Source organism: Pyxicephalus adspersus, chromosome 6, assembly GCF_032062135.1.
Source record: "Pyxicephalus adspersus chromosome 6, UCB_Pads_2.0, whole genome shotgun sequence".
Lineage (NCBI taxonomy): Eukaryota > Metazoa > Chordata > Amphibia > Anura > Pyxicephalidae > Pyxicephalus > Pyxicephalus adspersus.
In genome coordinates, this window is record NC_092863.1 from 79,889,837 (window position 1) to 79,908,064 (window position 18,228).

The 18,228-nt window shown below is 38.2% G+C and overlaps 1 protein-coding gene across 1 annotated transcript; it reads right to left on the reverse strand.

Moving 5' to 3' along the window:
* Positions 1 to 418: 418 nt before the first annotated feature.
* On the reverse strand, positions 419 to 16,034 carry CDK7 (cyclin dependent kinase 7). The gene is made up of 12 exons (XM_072416324.1): positions 15,881 to 16,034; positions 13,440 to 13,499; positions 11,711 to 11,744; positions 6,975 to 7,042; positions 5,936 to 6,004; positions 5,660 to 5,770; positions 4,929 to 5,047; positions 4,082 to 4,181; positions 3,875 to 3,961; positions 3,142 to 3,291; positions 1,979 to 2,126; positions 419 to 605 (listed from the first exon to the last, which is right to left on the reverse strand). The coding sequence occupies exons 1-12, from the start codon at positions 15,965 to 15,967 to the stop codon at positions 577 to 579; spliced, it is 1,062 nt and encodes a 353-aa protein (XP_072272425.1). The 5' UTR covers positions 15,968 to 16,034; the 3' UTR covers positions 419 to 576.
* Positions 16,035 to 18,228: the final 2,194 nt, after the last annotated feature.

Below are 18,228 nucleotides of genomic sequence, written 5' to 3' on the forward strand. Positions count from 1 at the left end.
GCACAACAGGAACTTGTCTCTTTTATATAGATAATATTTACACATTTTAAGGTTCAGCTTTAACTACTTGTATCTAAAAAAAAAAAAAAAAAAAAAAAAAAACTTAATACAAACAGCTATATTTTTATGATCTGCATAGGCTCTACACTAGAACAAGTTTATTTAATAGTTATATTAAACATCCTGGATGAGATATGTAACAGCTGGAGAAAAAAAAACAAGGGGAGGGGGGAATCTAAAAAACATTTCGTCCCTCAGGCTAGAGCACAACTGTGGCCTTGGTCGCTACAAACAAGACCACAATTATTTCTTTCCTCTAACACTTGTGTCCCAGTAGTCTTTTGTTACTGGAAGACTACCAGAATCTTTAGAAGAAATAGGATTTGAAAAGGAAAAAAAATCTGAGGAATGCAGAAAGTTTAAAATGGAAAAGATCGGATTTATTCACAAAAATAATTTTACTATCAAACGTAATCCATTATTGTACAGTATATTACAAGAATCTTTTACAGCTTCAGAATAGTTGATGTCCATAGGAGCAATTTTATGTACAGCTGAGATGTTTAAATCCTTTTGTCAGAAGTTTAGCTTTTTTACAATGTCTTCTGAAAGATAAAAAAAATACCTTGATTAACTTAAAATTTTTTAGGAATATTGTAGCCTTAACATCCTTTAACAAGCATATATCCCCTCCATAGAGTGTGCACAAACATAGGCTACACAATAGCACTGGTAGCAACTAATCATACATGATTGACATAACTATTTTGTTACTTGTGCAGCTTCTCCTATAGAAAAGCCATTGGTTAAAATGTTTGAAAATCATTTGGTAGTACTTAAAACAATATGGTTTTTAACAATTATTATGAGCAAATATAAACATTTGGTGCTCCAGCCTTAAGCTGATATCATACATGGAAGTGATTAAACTTTCAATTACATTTTTTATATCCCCACACTGTTGAAAAACATAAAATTGTGGTTTCAGTAGAGGGCTGGGGATGAGATTATTTAAGGAAATAGTTAAATTCTATCTAAACAAAACTGGCTAAAATTAGATTTTCTCCTATTTCATTTATTTTAATAAATGGCATGAAAGTGGCCCATTAATTGGCCAGTTTATACTTTAATCCACTAAATTCTGGTTGTCCTTTGACCCATAAGTAGTAGATTGCTTTGCTTCCTTTACCAATCCTATTACAATTCCTGGTGGCTAAAAATTGGCCTGAAAATTGCTAAGTATATGGTTAGTTTTATTCTCGGATTCTGGATTCTCGGTGGTAAAAGTAAGTTGAGTAAGTTTAAAAGTAAGTTAAAAATATTATTTTCAAGAGTGATAGTCCCCAAACGAAAGGTCCCAGAAAAACATGTAAATATGTTCAAACTAGTGTCTTATTAGACCGAGAGAACTAAGCAGCAGCAGAATTATCCACTATAGTGATCCTGAAAAAGAGAGAATTGCCTTAATATGACAACATCTGAGTTTTGAGCGTGAATATCTGACATGGAAATGTGTGTAGATTGTGAAAATGACTGGGGTTCTTTCAAGGAAAGATTATTTAAATTGCCCAGTGTATAAATGGCAATAAACACTCTTTTATATTTCCTATTCAACTTTCTTGCCATTGGAAGGGGACTAACAATTTTCCTATGTGACAGAATAGGGCACATAGCAGGATCTCTATATGTAGGCATAAGGCATCTATATGACCCCTAATGTCACCTCTGCACTCTGTTAAGGCATACACTTGATCATATGGCTTCTAGTCAGGTCAAAGTGCCCTAAGCCAAAGCTGGGCACTTCTTAGGTTATGCTACTATAAAAGCTATACCACTTTGTTTGTTACATACATTGCTGCAGCCACCACACACTATGTATGATACGTGACTTAAAAGGGTCAGACATTGCAAAGTTTTGAATGATTTAGACACACCGGTGACAAAGTTTGGGAAATCTGAAATGGGCACAAATACTTACTTTGTTCTGAACCTTCCACTCGCTTCCTCTTTATGCCTAAAGTAAGGTTTTGTTGCTCTTTTAACGCTTCTACAGAACAGTTTGGTCTTGGCAGTAAATGTCCAGGTGTTGGTGCTGGTCTGTTACTAAAATATCTTTTCTTTAGTGCCTACAATACACAAAAACAAGTAATTTTAAGAAAATAAATATATCTGATTTGCATATAGAAATATTTCCAAATGCCCCATACAAAAAGACAATTGTAAGAGTTATCCTGCAAAATATTTAAAATACATGACATTAGTAATATTGTAAGAGCAGAATGCAATAGCTGTCTACCATTCTGTCCAAACAGAATTCTCCTTTGCTGCATAAATACTATCCTGCCATATATATTTAAAGCTAAAGTTTGATCTGGTAAAATTTTGTCGTACCTGGTTCTTCCTGCACATCCTAGCCACATGCTATTTACTTGATAAAACTGATTTTTATTACATACCTTTAGATCCAGCGACAGCATCACTAGGTCTCTTCAGTGCAGGCTGATTGGAGGGGCCAGCAGAAGGATGTAAATAGCTTCCTAATACAGGGAGCTGTGGTAATACCAAGCCGCCACCATTCAAAAGAACTGAATTGCAATGAACAGTACAATGTAAGGAGAGGCAGTGCCAAGCTACAATTTTATACTAAAAGCAAATTATTTGCATGCAACTCCTTTGGCTCTACCATTTTATAATGAGCCTAAACTCTCTTGGAATCCCCTTCGTTGTCTTCCTCCAAAGAAGTGGAAAGGATGTGCAATATTTAGGCCTGAGCAGTGTCACATGTCTGAATGGGTCATGCCACCGCTCACTCTCTAGGCTTCAATACTAGACAGTTTGGTGGTGACTGCAAAAGAGAGGCATGATCTCCTACACACTGTTCCTTTGCCTTGAACTTTTTTTGGGAGGCATATCAAAAGCGATATAGGGCTGTGAAGGTGAGAAAATAAATAAGGTCCTGAAAAGACAACTGGTAAAACTTGATATGACAACTTAACAGAGAACATAGACTCGTGTATTTAAATGAATGCAACTATTTCTAGATGGTAAAATTACATTAATACCACACCTATAAGATTCAAATAAAAATGACAAAATAAAGTTCAATATTTAAAAAAGATTCAGTCAATGATCAGGACTTACCTGTGAAGCTGTGTGGCGTGTAAGAGGGTTAAATGTGAATAAACCTTGTAAAAGTTCTAACAGGTCATCTCCTGCAGCAGTAAATATCTGATCGAGTGGTGTTCCTGGAAAGCTTTTAAAGGCAACATAGTCTGGTAGGGTGGACATGCTCTGTATAAAAGACATTTCTCACTAAAAATTTCATAAATCCAAAGGCAACAAACACAACAAGTTATTTAGTAAATAATACCTCCTAATGATAGGAAAAGCAAATGATAAATAATAAAGTACTGCAAACATAAGTCAGTATGAATGGTATTATATGTCATGATGAATATTTCATAAGTCATCATGGCTGGGTATAGCAAAAGTTTAAAAGCAAAAAAGCAGAATTTACGCAATGGGACACGTAAACCCAAGGTCTCTATATTATTGAAAACCTGTGGGCTGCCATCTACCTGACATCCCAAGTACACAAAAGACTTACAGCAAAACAAGCTTCAGTCAAATTATTATTTTGCCTGTTGACACTTTGAAGGTATAAAATAATGTATGATAATCATTAGGTATGATGTGGCCCTCAAAGTCTAACAGTAAAATAAAACTTTAGGCTGTAACACTAGAAATCATGGCAATGTCCAATTGAGTGCAGGGCCAAGGTCACAAGATGCATCATGTCAGAAATATTTTACAGGACATTTTTTCCCAACAACAAGCAGTTGAATAGCAGTGCTCGTCACTACATGATACTCACAGGCCACTGGTCTTCTGTTGGTGTACCCAGGGTTTCAAATATTCTTGTGAGTTGATCCAAATCAGAATCCCCGGGAAGAAAAGGCACCTAATATAAAATGAGGTCAGGAATTATCATTTTATCAAGTTCTAAGCTTGTGTAAAATATTTTATTGACATGTTTGACTGTTTTAATTTGCCATTTTATAGGAATTATATAATTACATACCCTTAGAAGCAGCTCTGCCAAAATACATCCGACTGCCCACATATCAACACCCACACCATACATTCTGGCACCAAACAATAACTCTGGAGACCGATACCACCTATGAAAGCAAACACAAAGAAAAGGGTTTTACCATAAAGCGTTGCATGTGGTAAATGTTACATAGTATTAAGATCACCTTCCACTACAGTCGACAACCACCTACCTCCCTGTAGCCACTGGTTTCAAGAACTTTAGGGTCATTTCTTTTTCCTTACAAATACACAGCAGTGCAGTACCAAAAAATAAAAAATATCACCACCAAATCCCCATTAAAGAGTACCTAAACTCTGGATGTCTTTTTCAAATAAAATGTATGTGCAGATTATCCTAAAAGAATGATTACAGAATATAAAAGTAAATGGCTGGAATACCAAAAATAGAACTGCTAATGAAATAAAAAAAAATTAAAAAAAAAAAAATCAAACCTAAAAATGGTGCCTGTAATTACATTTATTTGCAGTAAGTGTCCTGTCTATACCCTATTTTGAATTAGTTTCACTTTGCGGTGGAGCCCTACCTGCAATGGCCAACGACAAGCAAGGAGGGGCAGAGAACCATGTGTTTTGTTTAGAAGAATTAGGTCTCAAATCAATTTTTAACTAGCATAAATGGAGGTAGTGATGTCAGATAAAGTCATTAGAGCTTTAAGATAACTAGACAACTAGCATTTTCAGAAGCACGGAACAGCAATGGAAACCTATTTATTGCTCTCATAATAGAGTTTAATTATGTATGAAAGGCATGATCATATCCTGGACAAAAGTTACACGAGGACCTTTTTGACATGTTATAATAGACTGTATACCTTGTTACCACTTGGTGAGTGTAAACTCTGTTTGGACTTCCAAAAGATTTGGCCAAACCTAAATCAGCCAGTTTTAGGACTCCGTTTTCATCCATCAGCAAGTTGTTTGGCTTTAAATCCTATAACACAAATAGTATTTACCTCATTATCTTATCTTTAAAATTAGCACATACAGTACTTATTTTTTATCATCCATTAGTAATCAAAATATAAACATTAGAATTAGCTAAATGATAAAAAACATTTTTGTAAAACAGCTAAGAAATGGTATTACTAACAGAAACATTGGAGTCCACTGCTGCAACAACCAACAGCTACTCGCAAATAGGCCTACTATACTGCTCCATTAAGACCCCTAAAGGGCAGTTAAATATGAGAAATACATTTGGGCATTCATGTGAACCAAAATGTTGCTAAATAAAATGAACCTTACGCAACAAAAAAGACTTCCGGGCAATATCACAAGCACAGCTTAACATCAGACAATGAATTTATTAATGGAAGTTTCCCTAACCCATCAAAGTGGTTGAGCCAGGGGACAGTATGCTTATGACTTGTTCAGTAGTGCAGGAGACCTGGTCTATATAATCAACTAACACATGAGGTGGCATTACCTGGGACTAGAGGGAGGTAGCGGTTATTGTAAAGTTGTTGGCATGAACATTATTTTGTTAGGTCATGGTACAATTTAGCAAAGCAAACGTGTCTGAATAATACATGTAAAATCTCACCCTATGGAGGATCCAGAGATGATGCAAATACTCCAACCCCTGAAGAGTCATCAGCATAAAAGACTTTATGTGAGCTGGAGTCAAGACTAGACTGGTGTCCTTTATTATAGCCTGTAAGGTCAATAAAGCAAAATTTATATTCTAAAAAAAATACACAAAATACATTTAGTATACCGAAAATGGTATAGAAGGTCAATTCATAGCCAAGCTAAAGTTTAGAAAAGGATATAGAAGTTCTTCATGTCTATACGCATGTGGAACAGTTATAAATCTTACCTCCAAATCAGTTTCCATGAAATCAAATACCAGACTTATATTGGATTTGTGACCAAAAGCATCCAAAAGCTGCAACAAAACAAAAATATTACTTTTTTAATTTCCCCAAAGTAAAGTTATATTTTTTACTTGCTCAGTTCAATGACTGCAGTCATGTTTAACATGCATCTAAACCAAAACATAAACATGTAATTTTGCAGCTGACCGGTCCTTAGATGTGGTAGATGTATTTTTCCCAAGCTAACGTAAAGGCATATCTATTTCCAAAGCAGCAAATCTGGTACTGCCAAACCCTCACTGGGTGAATCTTCCAGGTGCAACTTGATTGATTTACTACTAGTGGATGTTTGGTAAAAGTGACATTCATTATATTACATGGTGGGACTTGTTACCCTGTTTTCTTGTTTATTTTTATAAAAAACAGTTCCTTAGTGCCCAATCACTATCCTGTTGATCTACCTATGCAACATTTATGTTTTGAGATTTTGAACTGTGTTTTTGTAATACATGAAACTGTTCTGTTTATTGTTTGTGATTGGCTGCTAAATAATAAAAAATAAAGTATATTAAAAAAAAGTCACATTCACTGCTTAGCTTAATCCAAATGCACCTTGTCTTAAAGTGACATTGCTTCTTCAGTTTACTGTACCTCTGGAGGAGCAACACTGTCCCTCTAGTTCGATTTGACTATAAACACCTCCAAGGACAAGGGTAGGAGAATTTTGTAGCTAAATTTTATAGCAAAACTAGCTGGGAAATAGATTAAATTGCCATTTTATTTTAGATTACACAAAGGTCTGTGTGTAAATACACACACAAAAATATAAACACAAACAATAGAAAACTAAAACAGCATCCACAGTAAAGGAATGTTCAGCTGCTATAATATTTCATTTTTTTTCCAAAGGATTGGTTATCCTTTATGTCTTCATCACAGCATTACTAGGAGAACATAAAGGTCATTGTCGAGCCTATTTCTCAAGCAGACTTACAAATGAATAAACAATGCTCCATACATACACACGTCATTAATACTTACACCTATAATATTAGGATGACTTAATTCTTGAAGAAGTTTGATTTCCCTCAAAGCTGTTCGATTTATCCCTGCATGAAAAAAGAACTATTACTAAATGGACAAAATTGATGATGGTATAATTGGAATAACACATTGCTCTGTCTGAAACAAGTACTTTGTTCAGCATATAAAACTCCCCCTATATTCATTGCACTGTCATATGGAGCAAGTAAAGGGCAGATGACACACACACACACACACACACACACACACACTACTTAAGTTGCTGTTTAAAAGAACAGAAGGTACCAGAACTGGCGCAGCTTAACAGAATTTTACAAAGAAGGAAAGATTTAAAAATTACAATAAAATGCTGATTGAGGATATGATTTTCCACACAATGACAGTTTCCACAAATGTTCACCTTAAAGCAGAACTGGGATAAACAAATACAAGTGTGTGTTTTATATATGTGCAGTGTAAAGGTTTGTGCCTGTACAGGAGTAAAACACTGGTCAGTGCTGCTCTGTTTTGTGCCCAGTGACTGGTCTTGTATCCCACCTTTGTAGTTTTCTCAAGGTGTCTCTGAAAGTTACTGCAAGCTGCCATTGCTGACCTGTCACTTGGTTGGTGTTCTGATCTTCAGCCTTTAATGCTTTTTGCATCACTGACCCAGAATGAATATGCAGCTTTGAATTCAGCTAATTAACACACAACTTGTCACATGCTTATATACGTGATTTTTGAAGGTGGTTGACAAACTACTGAAACCAAAAGATCAGCTTTACTAATTAATTAGCCTTCTATAGAATACGTTCAGCAATTGCAGTGTTCATAATCTCCTTGTAACAGACACCATTTTAAGGCAGTTTGTAGTGGGTCCCTTCCACAACTTTGCTCAGGCTAAATGGACCACACTGGCCACTGTTTTAACAAGGTAATATCTGGGCTTTCAGACATTTAATGCATGCAGTTATCCAGAAAAAATATTGTAAAATCTTCCTGTTCAGCTTTGCAGTAAACCGGTCACAAGTTTGGGCCAGTGAAAACCTGAGTGAAAAGTAAACTAGCATATAACTTAACTGCCTTTACCTCTGTAACCATTTATTATTTTGAGAGAGGAAGCTGATGGTAGTTTTACTGAAGGAAAGAAATCCCAATTTTCAGGTGCAAATAATGATGTAAAGAGGTAAAAATGTTCTGCAAGTAATAGGGACAACAGACAAGAAAACTGTTCAACCATAAAATACTTAATACTGTGAAACACAGCTGTTAGCCAGATAAACATCTTCAGTAACCAGAACAAAAAAGGAAGTTGGGTTTGTATGTTCGTCTTAGTTTCACAAATACAGAGGTCACTGACCAAACATTCACAGACCTCCCCATAGCAGCCACATAGAGGTTCAGAGAAAACCAACAAACATTCAGAGCAGAGTGTGTTGTCACATGGCCAGGGTGAGAGATGATCACATCATTCAATGTAAATGGAATACTTCACAAGATAAAAAAATAGATCATTTCTAGGAAAAACATTCATTAAAGTGGACTTGGGGCAGGGGAACGGCTTTACCACCCCATGTTTTACCAATTTGTGAAAAGAAATAGCAAATGATAAAAGTGATGAAAAAAAGAGCGAAAAAGTAAAAAATAGGCAAGGGGAGAAATTTCTTAATAGTAGATTCAAAACATTTAATTTTTGAGGTGCTGTCAGACATGTTTTTTTTTTTACATCAGGCTTTTAATCCTATTAACTATTATTCTATCAGTTATGAAAAACAAAATGCCCACCATATTCAAATCGCTATTATTATGCAGGATTTATATAGCGGCAATATGTTAAGCAGCGCGGTTACAAATGACAGATACACAAAGTAACACAGGAGGAGGAAAGGACCTTGCCCCAAGGAGCTTACAATTAAAGAAAATAATTCAAGAAACATACTCCATGAACATGAAGATTGTAAGCTCTTCTGGGCAGGATCCTCTTCTCCTCCTGTGTCACTGTCTATATCTGTTAGTCATTAGCAACCCCTGTTTAATGTACAACGCTGCACAATTTGTTGGTGCTATTTAAATCCTGTTTATTAATAATAATAATAATAAACATGCACAAATATGAAAATAGCATTTAAACCACAAAAACTAGAAGGTGACAATCACTTTGGAAGACAATTCAATGTCTTATTAGGCTATATTTAGAGTGGTTGCAGGAACCTGTATTCTGAGCAGCTACTGGCACCTTGCCTGTCATTTAGCTGCTCACATCGCTATACTGGTTCTTCAGGATCCAGGTTTTAAACTTTAAGAGCAGGTGGCAGAACTATAATGCTCACTGCTACAGGTGAGATGATACACATGATGTCTTATCTGAGGAAGTGTTTCATGGGTGTGAGAAAGTGGTCTCCTCACTGCACCTCACTAGTCTGAATATGATCTTAATATCAGTCAGGTAGGATGACAAACCTATTGGAGAACACAACAAAAGAGCAATCTGGCTCCTGATCTGCATACAGGACGCCATCTAGTGGACATGCATATTCACATAAAAATACTAAAATCCTTTAAAAATATATACAGTACTTTATCCAGCAAAAGATTACTATTAAAAAATAGAAACAATAGCAAACCATTAAAACTTGTACAGCAAGAGTTATTCTTTTGAAAATTTCCCAACTAATAAATATCCCTGTTATACAGACACTGACTAGATTTATCAGCTATACATATAGGCAATGCTCAGACTGGAGATGAGGTTGCTGTGTGTTTAAGGTTTCCCCTAAACAGCTTCCTTGGGTGAGAAACTCCATGTAGCTGTAAGGTTCTAGCCACCAACAGGCATACGGGAATATCTGTTCTTATCTTATCTTGGCCCAATACAACCTTATGGGGCAGAATTAAGCACTTTATTTAGGACAGACATTGGGACCTGTAGGGTAACCTGTGGCATATCCTACATGCATCAGCAACAATTGAACATTCAATCTTTATAAAACACGGTTAGAATCCCTAGAAGCAAACATATTGTAAAACACATACAGTGAGGGAAAGAAGTATTTGATCCCCTGCTGACTTTGTACGTTTGCCCTCTGACAAAGAAATGACCAGTCTATAATTGTAATGGTAGGTTTACTGTAGCTGTGAGAGACAGAATAACAACAAAAGAATCCTCAAAAACCCAGTGCTCAAAAGTCAGAGCTTGATGTGCATTGTAATGAGTGAAATAAGTATTTGATCCCCTATCAACCAGCAAGATTTCTGGCTCCCCAGTGCTCCCCCAAGCTTGTTACAGTACCTGTATAAACAACACCTGTCAACAGAAGGAATCAATCAGATTCCAAACTAGTCACCATGGCCAAGACCAAGGAGCTGTCCAAGGATGTCCGGGACAAAATTGTAGACCTACACAAGGCTGGACTATAAGACTATCAGCAGCTTGGTGAGAAGGTGACAACAGTTGGTGCGATAATTTGCAAATGGTAGAAACACAAAATACCTGTCAATCTCCCTCGGTCTGGGGCTCCATTCAAGATCTCCCCTCGTGGAGTTGCAATGATCATGAGAACGGTGGCGAAGCAGCCCAGAACTACACGGGGGAACTTGTCAATGATCTCAGAGCAGCTGGGACCATAGTCACCAAGAAAACAATTGGTAACACACTGCGCCCTGAAGGCCTGAAATCTTGCAGAGCCCGCAAGGTCCCCATGCTTAAGACAGCACATGTACAGGCCCGTCTCCAATTTGTCAATGAACATCTGAATGATCCAGAGGGAAGTGGTTAAAGTGTTGTGGTCGGATGAGACCAAAACTGACCTCTTTGGCATCAACTCAACTCACGGTGTTTGGAGGAGGAATGCTGCCTATGACCCCAAGAACACCATCCCCACCATCAAACATGGAGGTGGACACATTATGCTATGGGGGTGTTTTTTTGCTAAGGGGACAGGACTCCTTCACCGCACCAAGGCAACAAAAGAGTGGCTCAAGAAGAAGCACACAAAGGTCCTGGAGTGGCCTAGCCAGTCTCCAGACTGGTTGATAAGGGATCAAATACTTATTTCACTCATTACAGGGCACATCAAGCTCTGACTTTTGAGCACTGGGTTTTTGAAGGTTCTTTTGTTGTTATTCTGGCTCTCACAGCTACAATAAACTTACCGTTACAATTATAGACTGGTCATTGCTTTGACACTGTATGTATCGTGTATATTTTCAGCTTATAAAACCTTCTTGAAAGAGAGCTTTGTAGGTTGCCATTAGTTGAGATTCCTTGTAAAAGCACTACTTACCTGTCTGGCCTAAATAATTCTAAAGCGCTGTACACAAACACTAGATTTCCATGCCTGGAACCATCATTTGTGATCATCTTAGGGAAAAGTCTTGGGGTGTGTACACATGTTCCCCCAACGTCATACAGGAGGCTGTTAGTAATTCAATGTGTTGGATTGCTCATGCCTGAGTCCTATGTAAATTCCATTGTTGCTGCAAGGGAATATCCTGGTCCTACTTCCCTTCATAGAGCCGAGCAGCCTTTAGATACAGAAATGGTTACCAAATGATCCGCTGAAATGATCACCAACAACTGTTTTGGGTGACAACCGACATAGACCTAAACAAGCACACAGCAAATGAAAACTTCTGTGATGTACAATTTAGTATCCTGGAAATGCTACAGTCATGCCGATATCTACAAATCATATGAATGGGAACTCAGAACAGGTTTTAAAAAAAATCAGGTCTAGACTAAACAATAAACTTACCATCATTGGCTTCAGCTCTGTGACCCAGCTTAATCTTTGGGAGAGAAGAAAATAATCATTATTCACATAAAGTGGAGGACTAAGCATTTCACTACCTCTGCTGGCTTTTATGACAGGGCAGAAGTGGTAAAAGTTCTGCTTTGCATAAAATCAGAGCAATCCCTTTCTTCACTTTCTCTTCCCAGTGACATCCACACACAGGAACATTTTGTCTGGAGTTAAGCTTTAATAAATAATAAATAAATATTAATAAATAAACCTAATTGTGACTGGTTCTCTTTAAATTAAGTAGAAGCTACGCCTGCTCAGCATTATTTATAAATTATAAATTATTTCCTGACAATTCAGCATTTCAGCCTTTCCAATCACTCTACATTGCTGGTTTCAGAGAGCATAGGAAAACAATGACGCATTCCGCCACCTACTGGCCATTTGTCAAAAGTGCACAGTAAACACAATGGTAAATGCTAAATATTCTAACAAATGTACGGGCTAATGTAGGTCGAATTGACAGAAGAATTGTGTTCCTTGGAAAAAGCTATCAATATGCATATTCAGTAACCACCTGTCTAGCAAACTCTTGTTGGCCTTCAACAATCCTACACCATAATGATCTATGGAACAGCTCATTCTGAACCAGATGGAAGAAAGGACCATTCAATCATGAGACATCAAATTATTTTAAACCCTATTTCAGGCCTGTTTAGCTAGGAGATACTAAAATGGTGATATTCCCCCCTAAGATCCAATCCTGCAAGCACATGGGCATCAATTACAGTAGGCCATATTTAAAGTTTGGGTCATATGTTGTTCCTTTACCAGTAATGTCCCCAAAATTTTTTATTGCTGGGTGGAACAAAACTATAGGTGGGTGACGACCACTGTGTTGTTACCAAACTTTTCAATAATCACCCAAAAACAGGCGGGTGGTTACTGAATAGAACACTTATTCTGACACTATATTGAGGTTAAATTACAAAGTTAATTTAGATTATATGTGAAAACTGTGCCAACAAGAACATTTGTTCTTTCCCGTAGCAACCAAATAAAATCCTTGGCATGTTTGGTGGCATGAAGGTGGTTGGGCTCCAAATGCTGCTAAGGGAATAAGAGAAAATAAATATGTTGTGATAAAAATTTGGGTGGCTCCCATTGCTAATGACTTTTTGAAAAGGTCTGTTGGCCATACTAACACACCGGCTTCAGTGCTTTCCGACTCCCTGAGAGTCAGAGAGAAGCCACAGAACATAGACAAGTTTTCAGTTATACTACTTCAGACCTGATTGAATAAATCTCTGAGACTGGAGGAGATAAACTTTCAAAGGAAAACCTGGGTGATCCAGCAAACCTGGAACTGATCTAATCCAGGACTTAAAGCATTTGCCAACTATGAGCAAATTATTTTTAAGAAATCCTTTCCAGGTTTGCTGGATCACCCATGATAGTCTATCTTCTCCAGTATTGGAGATCTTTAATAAATCAGGTCCTTTGTGTGGTCACTGTAAGAGGTCAGCATTGAACCTTTGTGTTTCTATTGATGTACGCAGGATAAATGTCACTAAAGCCTCACTACAGCCATTGCAAGCAAATTATTGTTAGTACATTACTGAACTTTACTAAAACACAAATATTGGTAAATAAATGCCATATTACATCTAAAAACCTTTCAGATAATGTAAACATCTGCATAGAATCAATATATAGTGAACCAATAAAAACACAAACCAACCTTTTTGATGGCAACAATCTTATCTGTGATCTTATCTCTTGCCTTGTAGACTGTGGCAAACTAAAAAAGAAATGGAAATGTATGAAATTTACATATCAGTTACTGTGGTGAAAATGCAGCTAATGGCAAGGACAAAATTGTCAGATAAAAATAATACACATTGGTCCTGATATACCGCCATATTACCAAGGACACAAAACTGAAATAATGCTCCAGGTTCTGGGCTGAAAGTCTATTGGGGCTTGTAAGCCAAATCTGTTTTAGGGTGGGCTTTACCCCTGAGTATTCTGCTCCTCATTCTGCTCCTCGATCATTCAAAACAATATTGGTTTTTCTATCAAGGCAAGGCACTTGTGGGTTGTGTTACTGAAATGCACATTTTACATGCACACTCTCTTTATGCAATGCACAAACTGCTCACATCTGTGCGCTGCTGGTGTCCTTACAACCCTAGTGTGAGCCCTAAAAACTTGAAATGACTTTGGACTGAGAACTCCTTTCAGGGTGGGTGACAATGAATGATTCAGGACAGTGTTACTCAATCAGGGTTCCTCTAGAGGTTGAAGTGGTTCCTTCAGTTTGTGCCTATCGGGTCAACCAAAAGGATCATTGGTGTCAGTTAACCTCCCTGGCGTGTGAATATTAAATATTTTTAAATGTAAAAACAGTACATTTAAAAATACTTAGCATTCTAAATTTCCTGCCTGGTGCCACCCACTGATGTACTGTAAACTGTGGATATAGTAAGTAAAGCAGGGGTTCCCTGAAGACCTGAAAGTTATTTCAAGGGGTTCCCCCCATATTATTAAAAAGGTCAATGATCTAGGAGCAGCACTGTGGCTCAGAGGTAAGTTCCCCCCCATTTGCGTGGGTTTCCTCCCACATCCCAAAAACATGCACCAAAATTGAGGGATCTATGGAAGTAAACAAAGTTCCCACTATGTACATAGATCAGATGATTTGACATGTAAAAAAAAGTGTGCACCACCTCCCCTTTCAGTCTTAATCACCTCGGCGCAGAGCCTACCATGTACCTGCGTCACGCATACCAGGAGGCTCTGGGATCTCCTTATATATAATAAATATAATATCTCAGACATGCGCAGAAGAGGCATTTTTTCTGTTAAGGGAAAGAGATGCTGATCTCATGCAAGCGCAGTAAGATTGGCTTTTTTTCCCCCTTTACAGCAGGCTACGTCACCTGATCTCAGACCTGCGCAGTGTGAGATCAGGTGACGTGCCATGAAGACCGAGGAAGAAGAAGGAAGTGAAGAATGAAGATGGTGGTGCCGGTGCTTCCTCAGGGCCAGAACAAAGATATTCCGGGATGATGCGGGAAAGACCATTACCATTGAGGGATCTGCCATATTTAAAGGTGTGATTTTTTGTTTTCAGTTTAGTTCCACTTTAACTTTGCCTTCGGCAGTACCCAGAAATACTTACCTTTGCTCAAACTCCTCCTGAATAGCAGCAGTGCCCTTCCAGAACGTGAGCGTGCCATGGCACTCCCGCATACCTAAACTCATAAATTTCACTTTACATAAAAGGGTAGACAACCCTTTTTATATAAAAATTATAATTTATTTTTTTTTTTTTTAAAAAGGGTGCAGCACCGCCCCCTAATTCTTAATTGCCTAAGCCAGTGGTCGCCAATCTTTTCAGTCCTGTGGACCACTAAATTTACCAGCTCCAGACCACACATGCGCAGGGAGCTGGGTGTCACTCAAAAGGGAAGAAACTTCGCCTTCAGTGACGTCATGATGCCATAACTTGCCCAGGTCTGAGTCTGCAATAGGAGAGTAGGGAGGGTTGTGTCCAGCGACACAACCCTCTTACCACCCTGAGCCAGGGATCTGTACAGGAGACACCACAACAGCGGGGTCCTTCTCCTGACCCCCAAAATGTTCTTGCGTACCGCCGGTTGGCAACCACTGGCCTAGGCGATCGAGAATGAATGGGAGTGAAAGCCTCCCGGGATACCTACGTCAGGCATCCCGGTAGGCTCTTGGGCTCCGGGCATCTCACGTATGTGCAGAAGGAACCTTTTCCCCCCAAAGAAAAAACTTTGCCAATATCACACATACGCAGCGAGATCGGCAAGTTTTTTTTTCATCCTATGTCACCTGATCTCGGGCCTGGGTCGGGTGACATAGGAAGAAGAACCTGGAAGAAAGGACAAAGATGGTGGCGTCTGGAGCACAGGCTCCGGGACAGATGACGGGACGACGCGGGACCCGATGCACAACACCTCCAGATGGATCAGACTGCCCTGCAGGATTGAAGGTAGGTGTATTTTTTTCACAGTTTTCAGTTTAGTCCCTCTTTAATTAGTAATGGGGTCTCTCTCCAGCAGGCTCTATAAGAAGCAATATGTCCTGTCATTCCCCACTAAGCACTCCTCATACACACAGATACATGTAAACACAGCTCTGAGCACTCACCTGACCCTCTCCCAGGAAGTCCAGCTTCTCATACTGTTTAGACCGAGATTTCACCTCTACCCCCTTTGTACCCAGAGCCTCCATCATTATAACAGCTTCACCTGCCTGACAAACCCGGCATTTAACACCACGCTCCGCCCCCGGCTCTACTTCCGCCCGCGACACGAGCGCCACATACACGTGACAGACACCAAGTTACTAGAAAGCGGCCATGTTTGTGTAGACTTTTATATTAGGTGGCTTGTCATTGGTCTACAAAAACATGGCTGACAGTTGAGGTTTTCAAGCATATCAATACAGGACATAGTTATGTTTGTGAAGTAGATTATAGTTTCCCTCTAGTGTTTGTTAGGACGCTTCTGGGTAGATAGGCACATGTGCCGCTGTGTGAAGCAGCTGTCGTTGCTATGGTTACAAACGGTTAAACGATTTTTTTTTTTATATCACTAGAAGATCTCCAACGTACTGCTAAATAAATAAATCTGACATTCCATTTGTTACTAAAGATAACCAGTTATGTTCCAGAGCAACGGTCGCCAACCAGTGGTCCACGAGAAAATGTTGGACGTTTCATTGCAATTTTTATGTGATATTAATATTAAAGCAAAACAATATTGTAATAAATTCTTATATTCTAAATGACAATTTATGTTTTTTTATTGCACTGAATTCACAGATGGAAAAACAAGAGAGACGCAGCAGAATGTCAGTGTAGTTAAAAGTGTATGAGGCAACCATTGCCGAGCCATAGGCTCCAGTAATGTTTCCACCATTACAACAATCACCCCGCTCGGCAAATACTTAATCTAATCCGATTGTTTATTTTATTTGTTTATTTCTCAAATAGTTTGACTTTGATAACTATCATTTCTTGCTTGGTCTTAGATTAGAATGAAATAAACCCATAATGAGTGAGAAAAACAAATATTTTGTATTTCCTTAGTAATCCCAAAGATAATGCAACTAATGATAATAGTAACAATAGTAATACTTCACTTAACCGTAAGCTGATCAATGAATCAGAGCCTCCACTGTCCTTGTCAAGCATCATTAGGAAAATGTTTTTATCTTATTAAAAAAAAATCATATTAATGGTCCATGGGATTTAAAATTATGAATTTAGTGGTCCATGAGGTCCGAAAGGTTGACGATTGCTATTCCAGGGTTTCCTCATTTTCACAAATCCGGAGTGTGTAGATATCCTAGATATGGTGGTTTTGACATTATTCATGCGTTTTGCAATTATAATGTCTACGTTCAATGGAGAGACAGAGTTTAGTTAAGTAGCAGATTTGGATGTTTTTAAATAAATACTGAATATATATTTGTATATTCATAAAGCTACCACAATTTTACATGATATAAGTTTTTTAATAGTTTTATTTTAAATTTGAAGTGGAGGACCCTCACCCCCTTCAGTCTTTACCATCGTGACGGTAAAGACTGAGTGGTAAAACCCAGATCCTCCTGAAATATGTGACATATGTATGCTATGGGCTGCTCCTTCTACCCATACCTGATATCGGGTATGCACAGAAGCGGCTTTCCTGGAATTTTCCATTTAAGATTTATGTATGCACAGTGAGATTAGCACATTTTATTTATATTTACAAGAAGGTGCGTCACCATTATTGTGCCTGTACAGTATAAGATCTGGTAACCTAAGCAGAATAAGGAAAAAGATGGCTGTGCCTGATGTCCAGCCTACACCAGAAAAAAAGAAGGAAGACAGGACAGTGCAAGACCCACTGGACTAGGGTCGCGAGGGCTTTCCGCCTATTTTTTTTTTTCCCTGAAAGTTACCCTTTAGGTAAATAAACCACACATGCACATATATTATAATATACCTTTATTTTATAGGACTTGATTGCGAAAAAAGTAGGAGAAAAAAATGAGAAAATGCAATACATTGATAGTGTAGTTTACCCCAAAATATTTTTAAGAAAGTTTTGAGGGAAATTTATTTGTATATAATAGAAATACTTAGAGTTCTATTTATAAAACTAATAACCGATTTTTGCAGACCCATCAGAAGATCGAGGAAATCATTACAGCAGCCGTGGGAATTCTCCTGTGCGCAATCACCGGGCACTGGAGGTTAAAGGAGGGCAAGCTGCGGTACTCCTCGTGTCAGTGTCAGTCCCGCGGCTGTGCTCATCAATGAATGCAGCCGCGGGACTCCTGTGTTCTAGGATAGAGAATCACTATCCAAGAACACGAACTACAGGGCTGCAAGAGCAATCAGGGGTGCGGAGCTGTCAGCTATAAGCTCATTTCAAAGAACAAGAGGGCACTCTTTGCGTCTGGAGGAAAAGAAGTTTAAGCTCCGGATAGGGAAGGGATTCTTC

Bases quoted from the DNA above. Each gene is read 5' to 3' on its own strand.
- CDK7 (XM_072416324.1), bottom strand. From the start codon at position 15,967: ATGATGGAGGCTCTGGGTACAAAGGGGGTAGAGGTGAAATCTCGGTCT. The intron at 13,500-15,880 runs GTGAGTGCTCAG...TTTCTTTTTTAG, and splicing joins ACTTCCTGGGAGAGGGTCAG to TTTGCCACAGTCTACAAGGC. The intron at 2,127-3,141 runs GTAAGTCCTGAT...TGTGTATTGTAG, and splicing joins CACGCCACACAGCTTCACAG to GCACTAAAGAAAAGATATTT.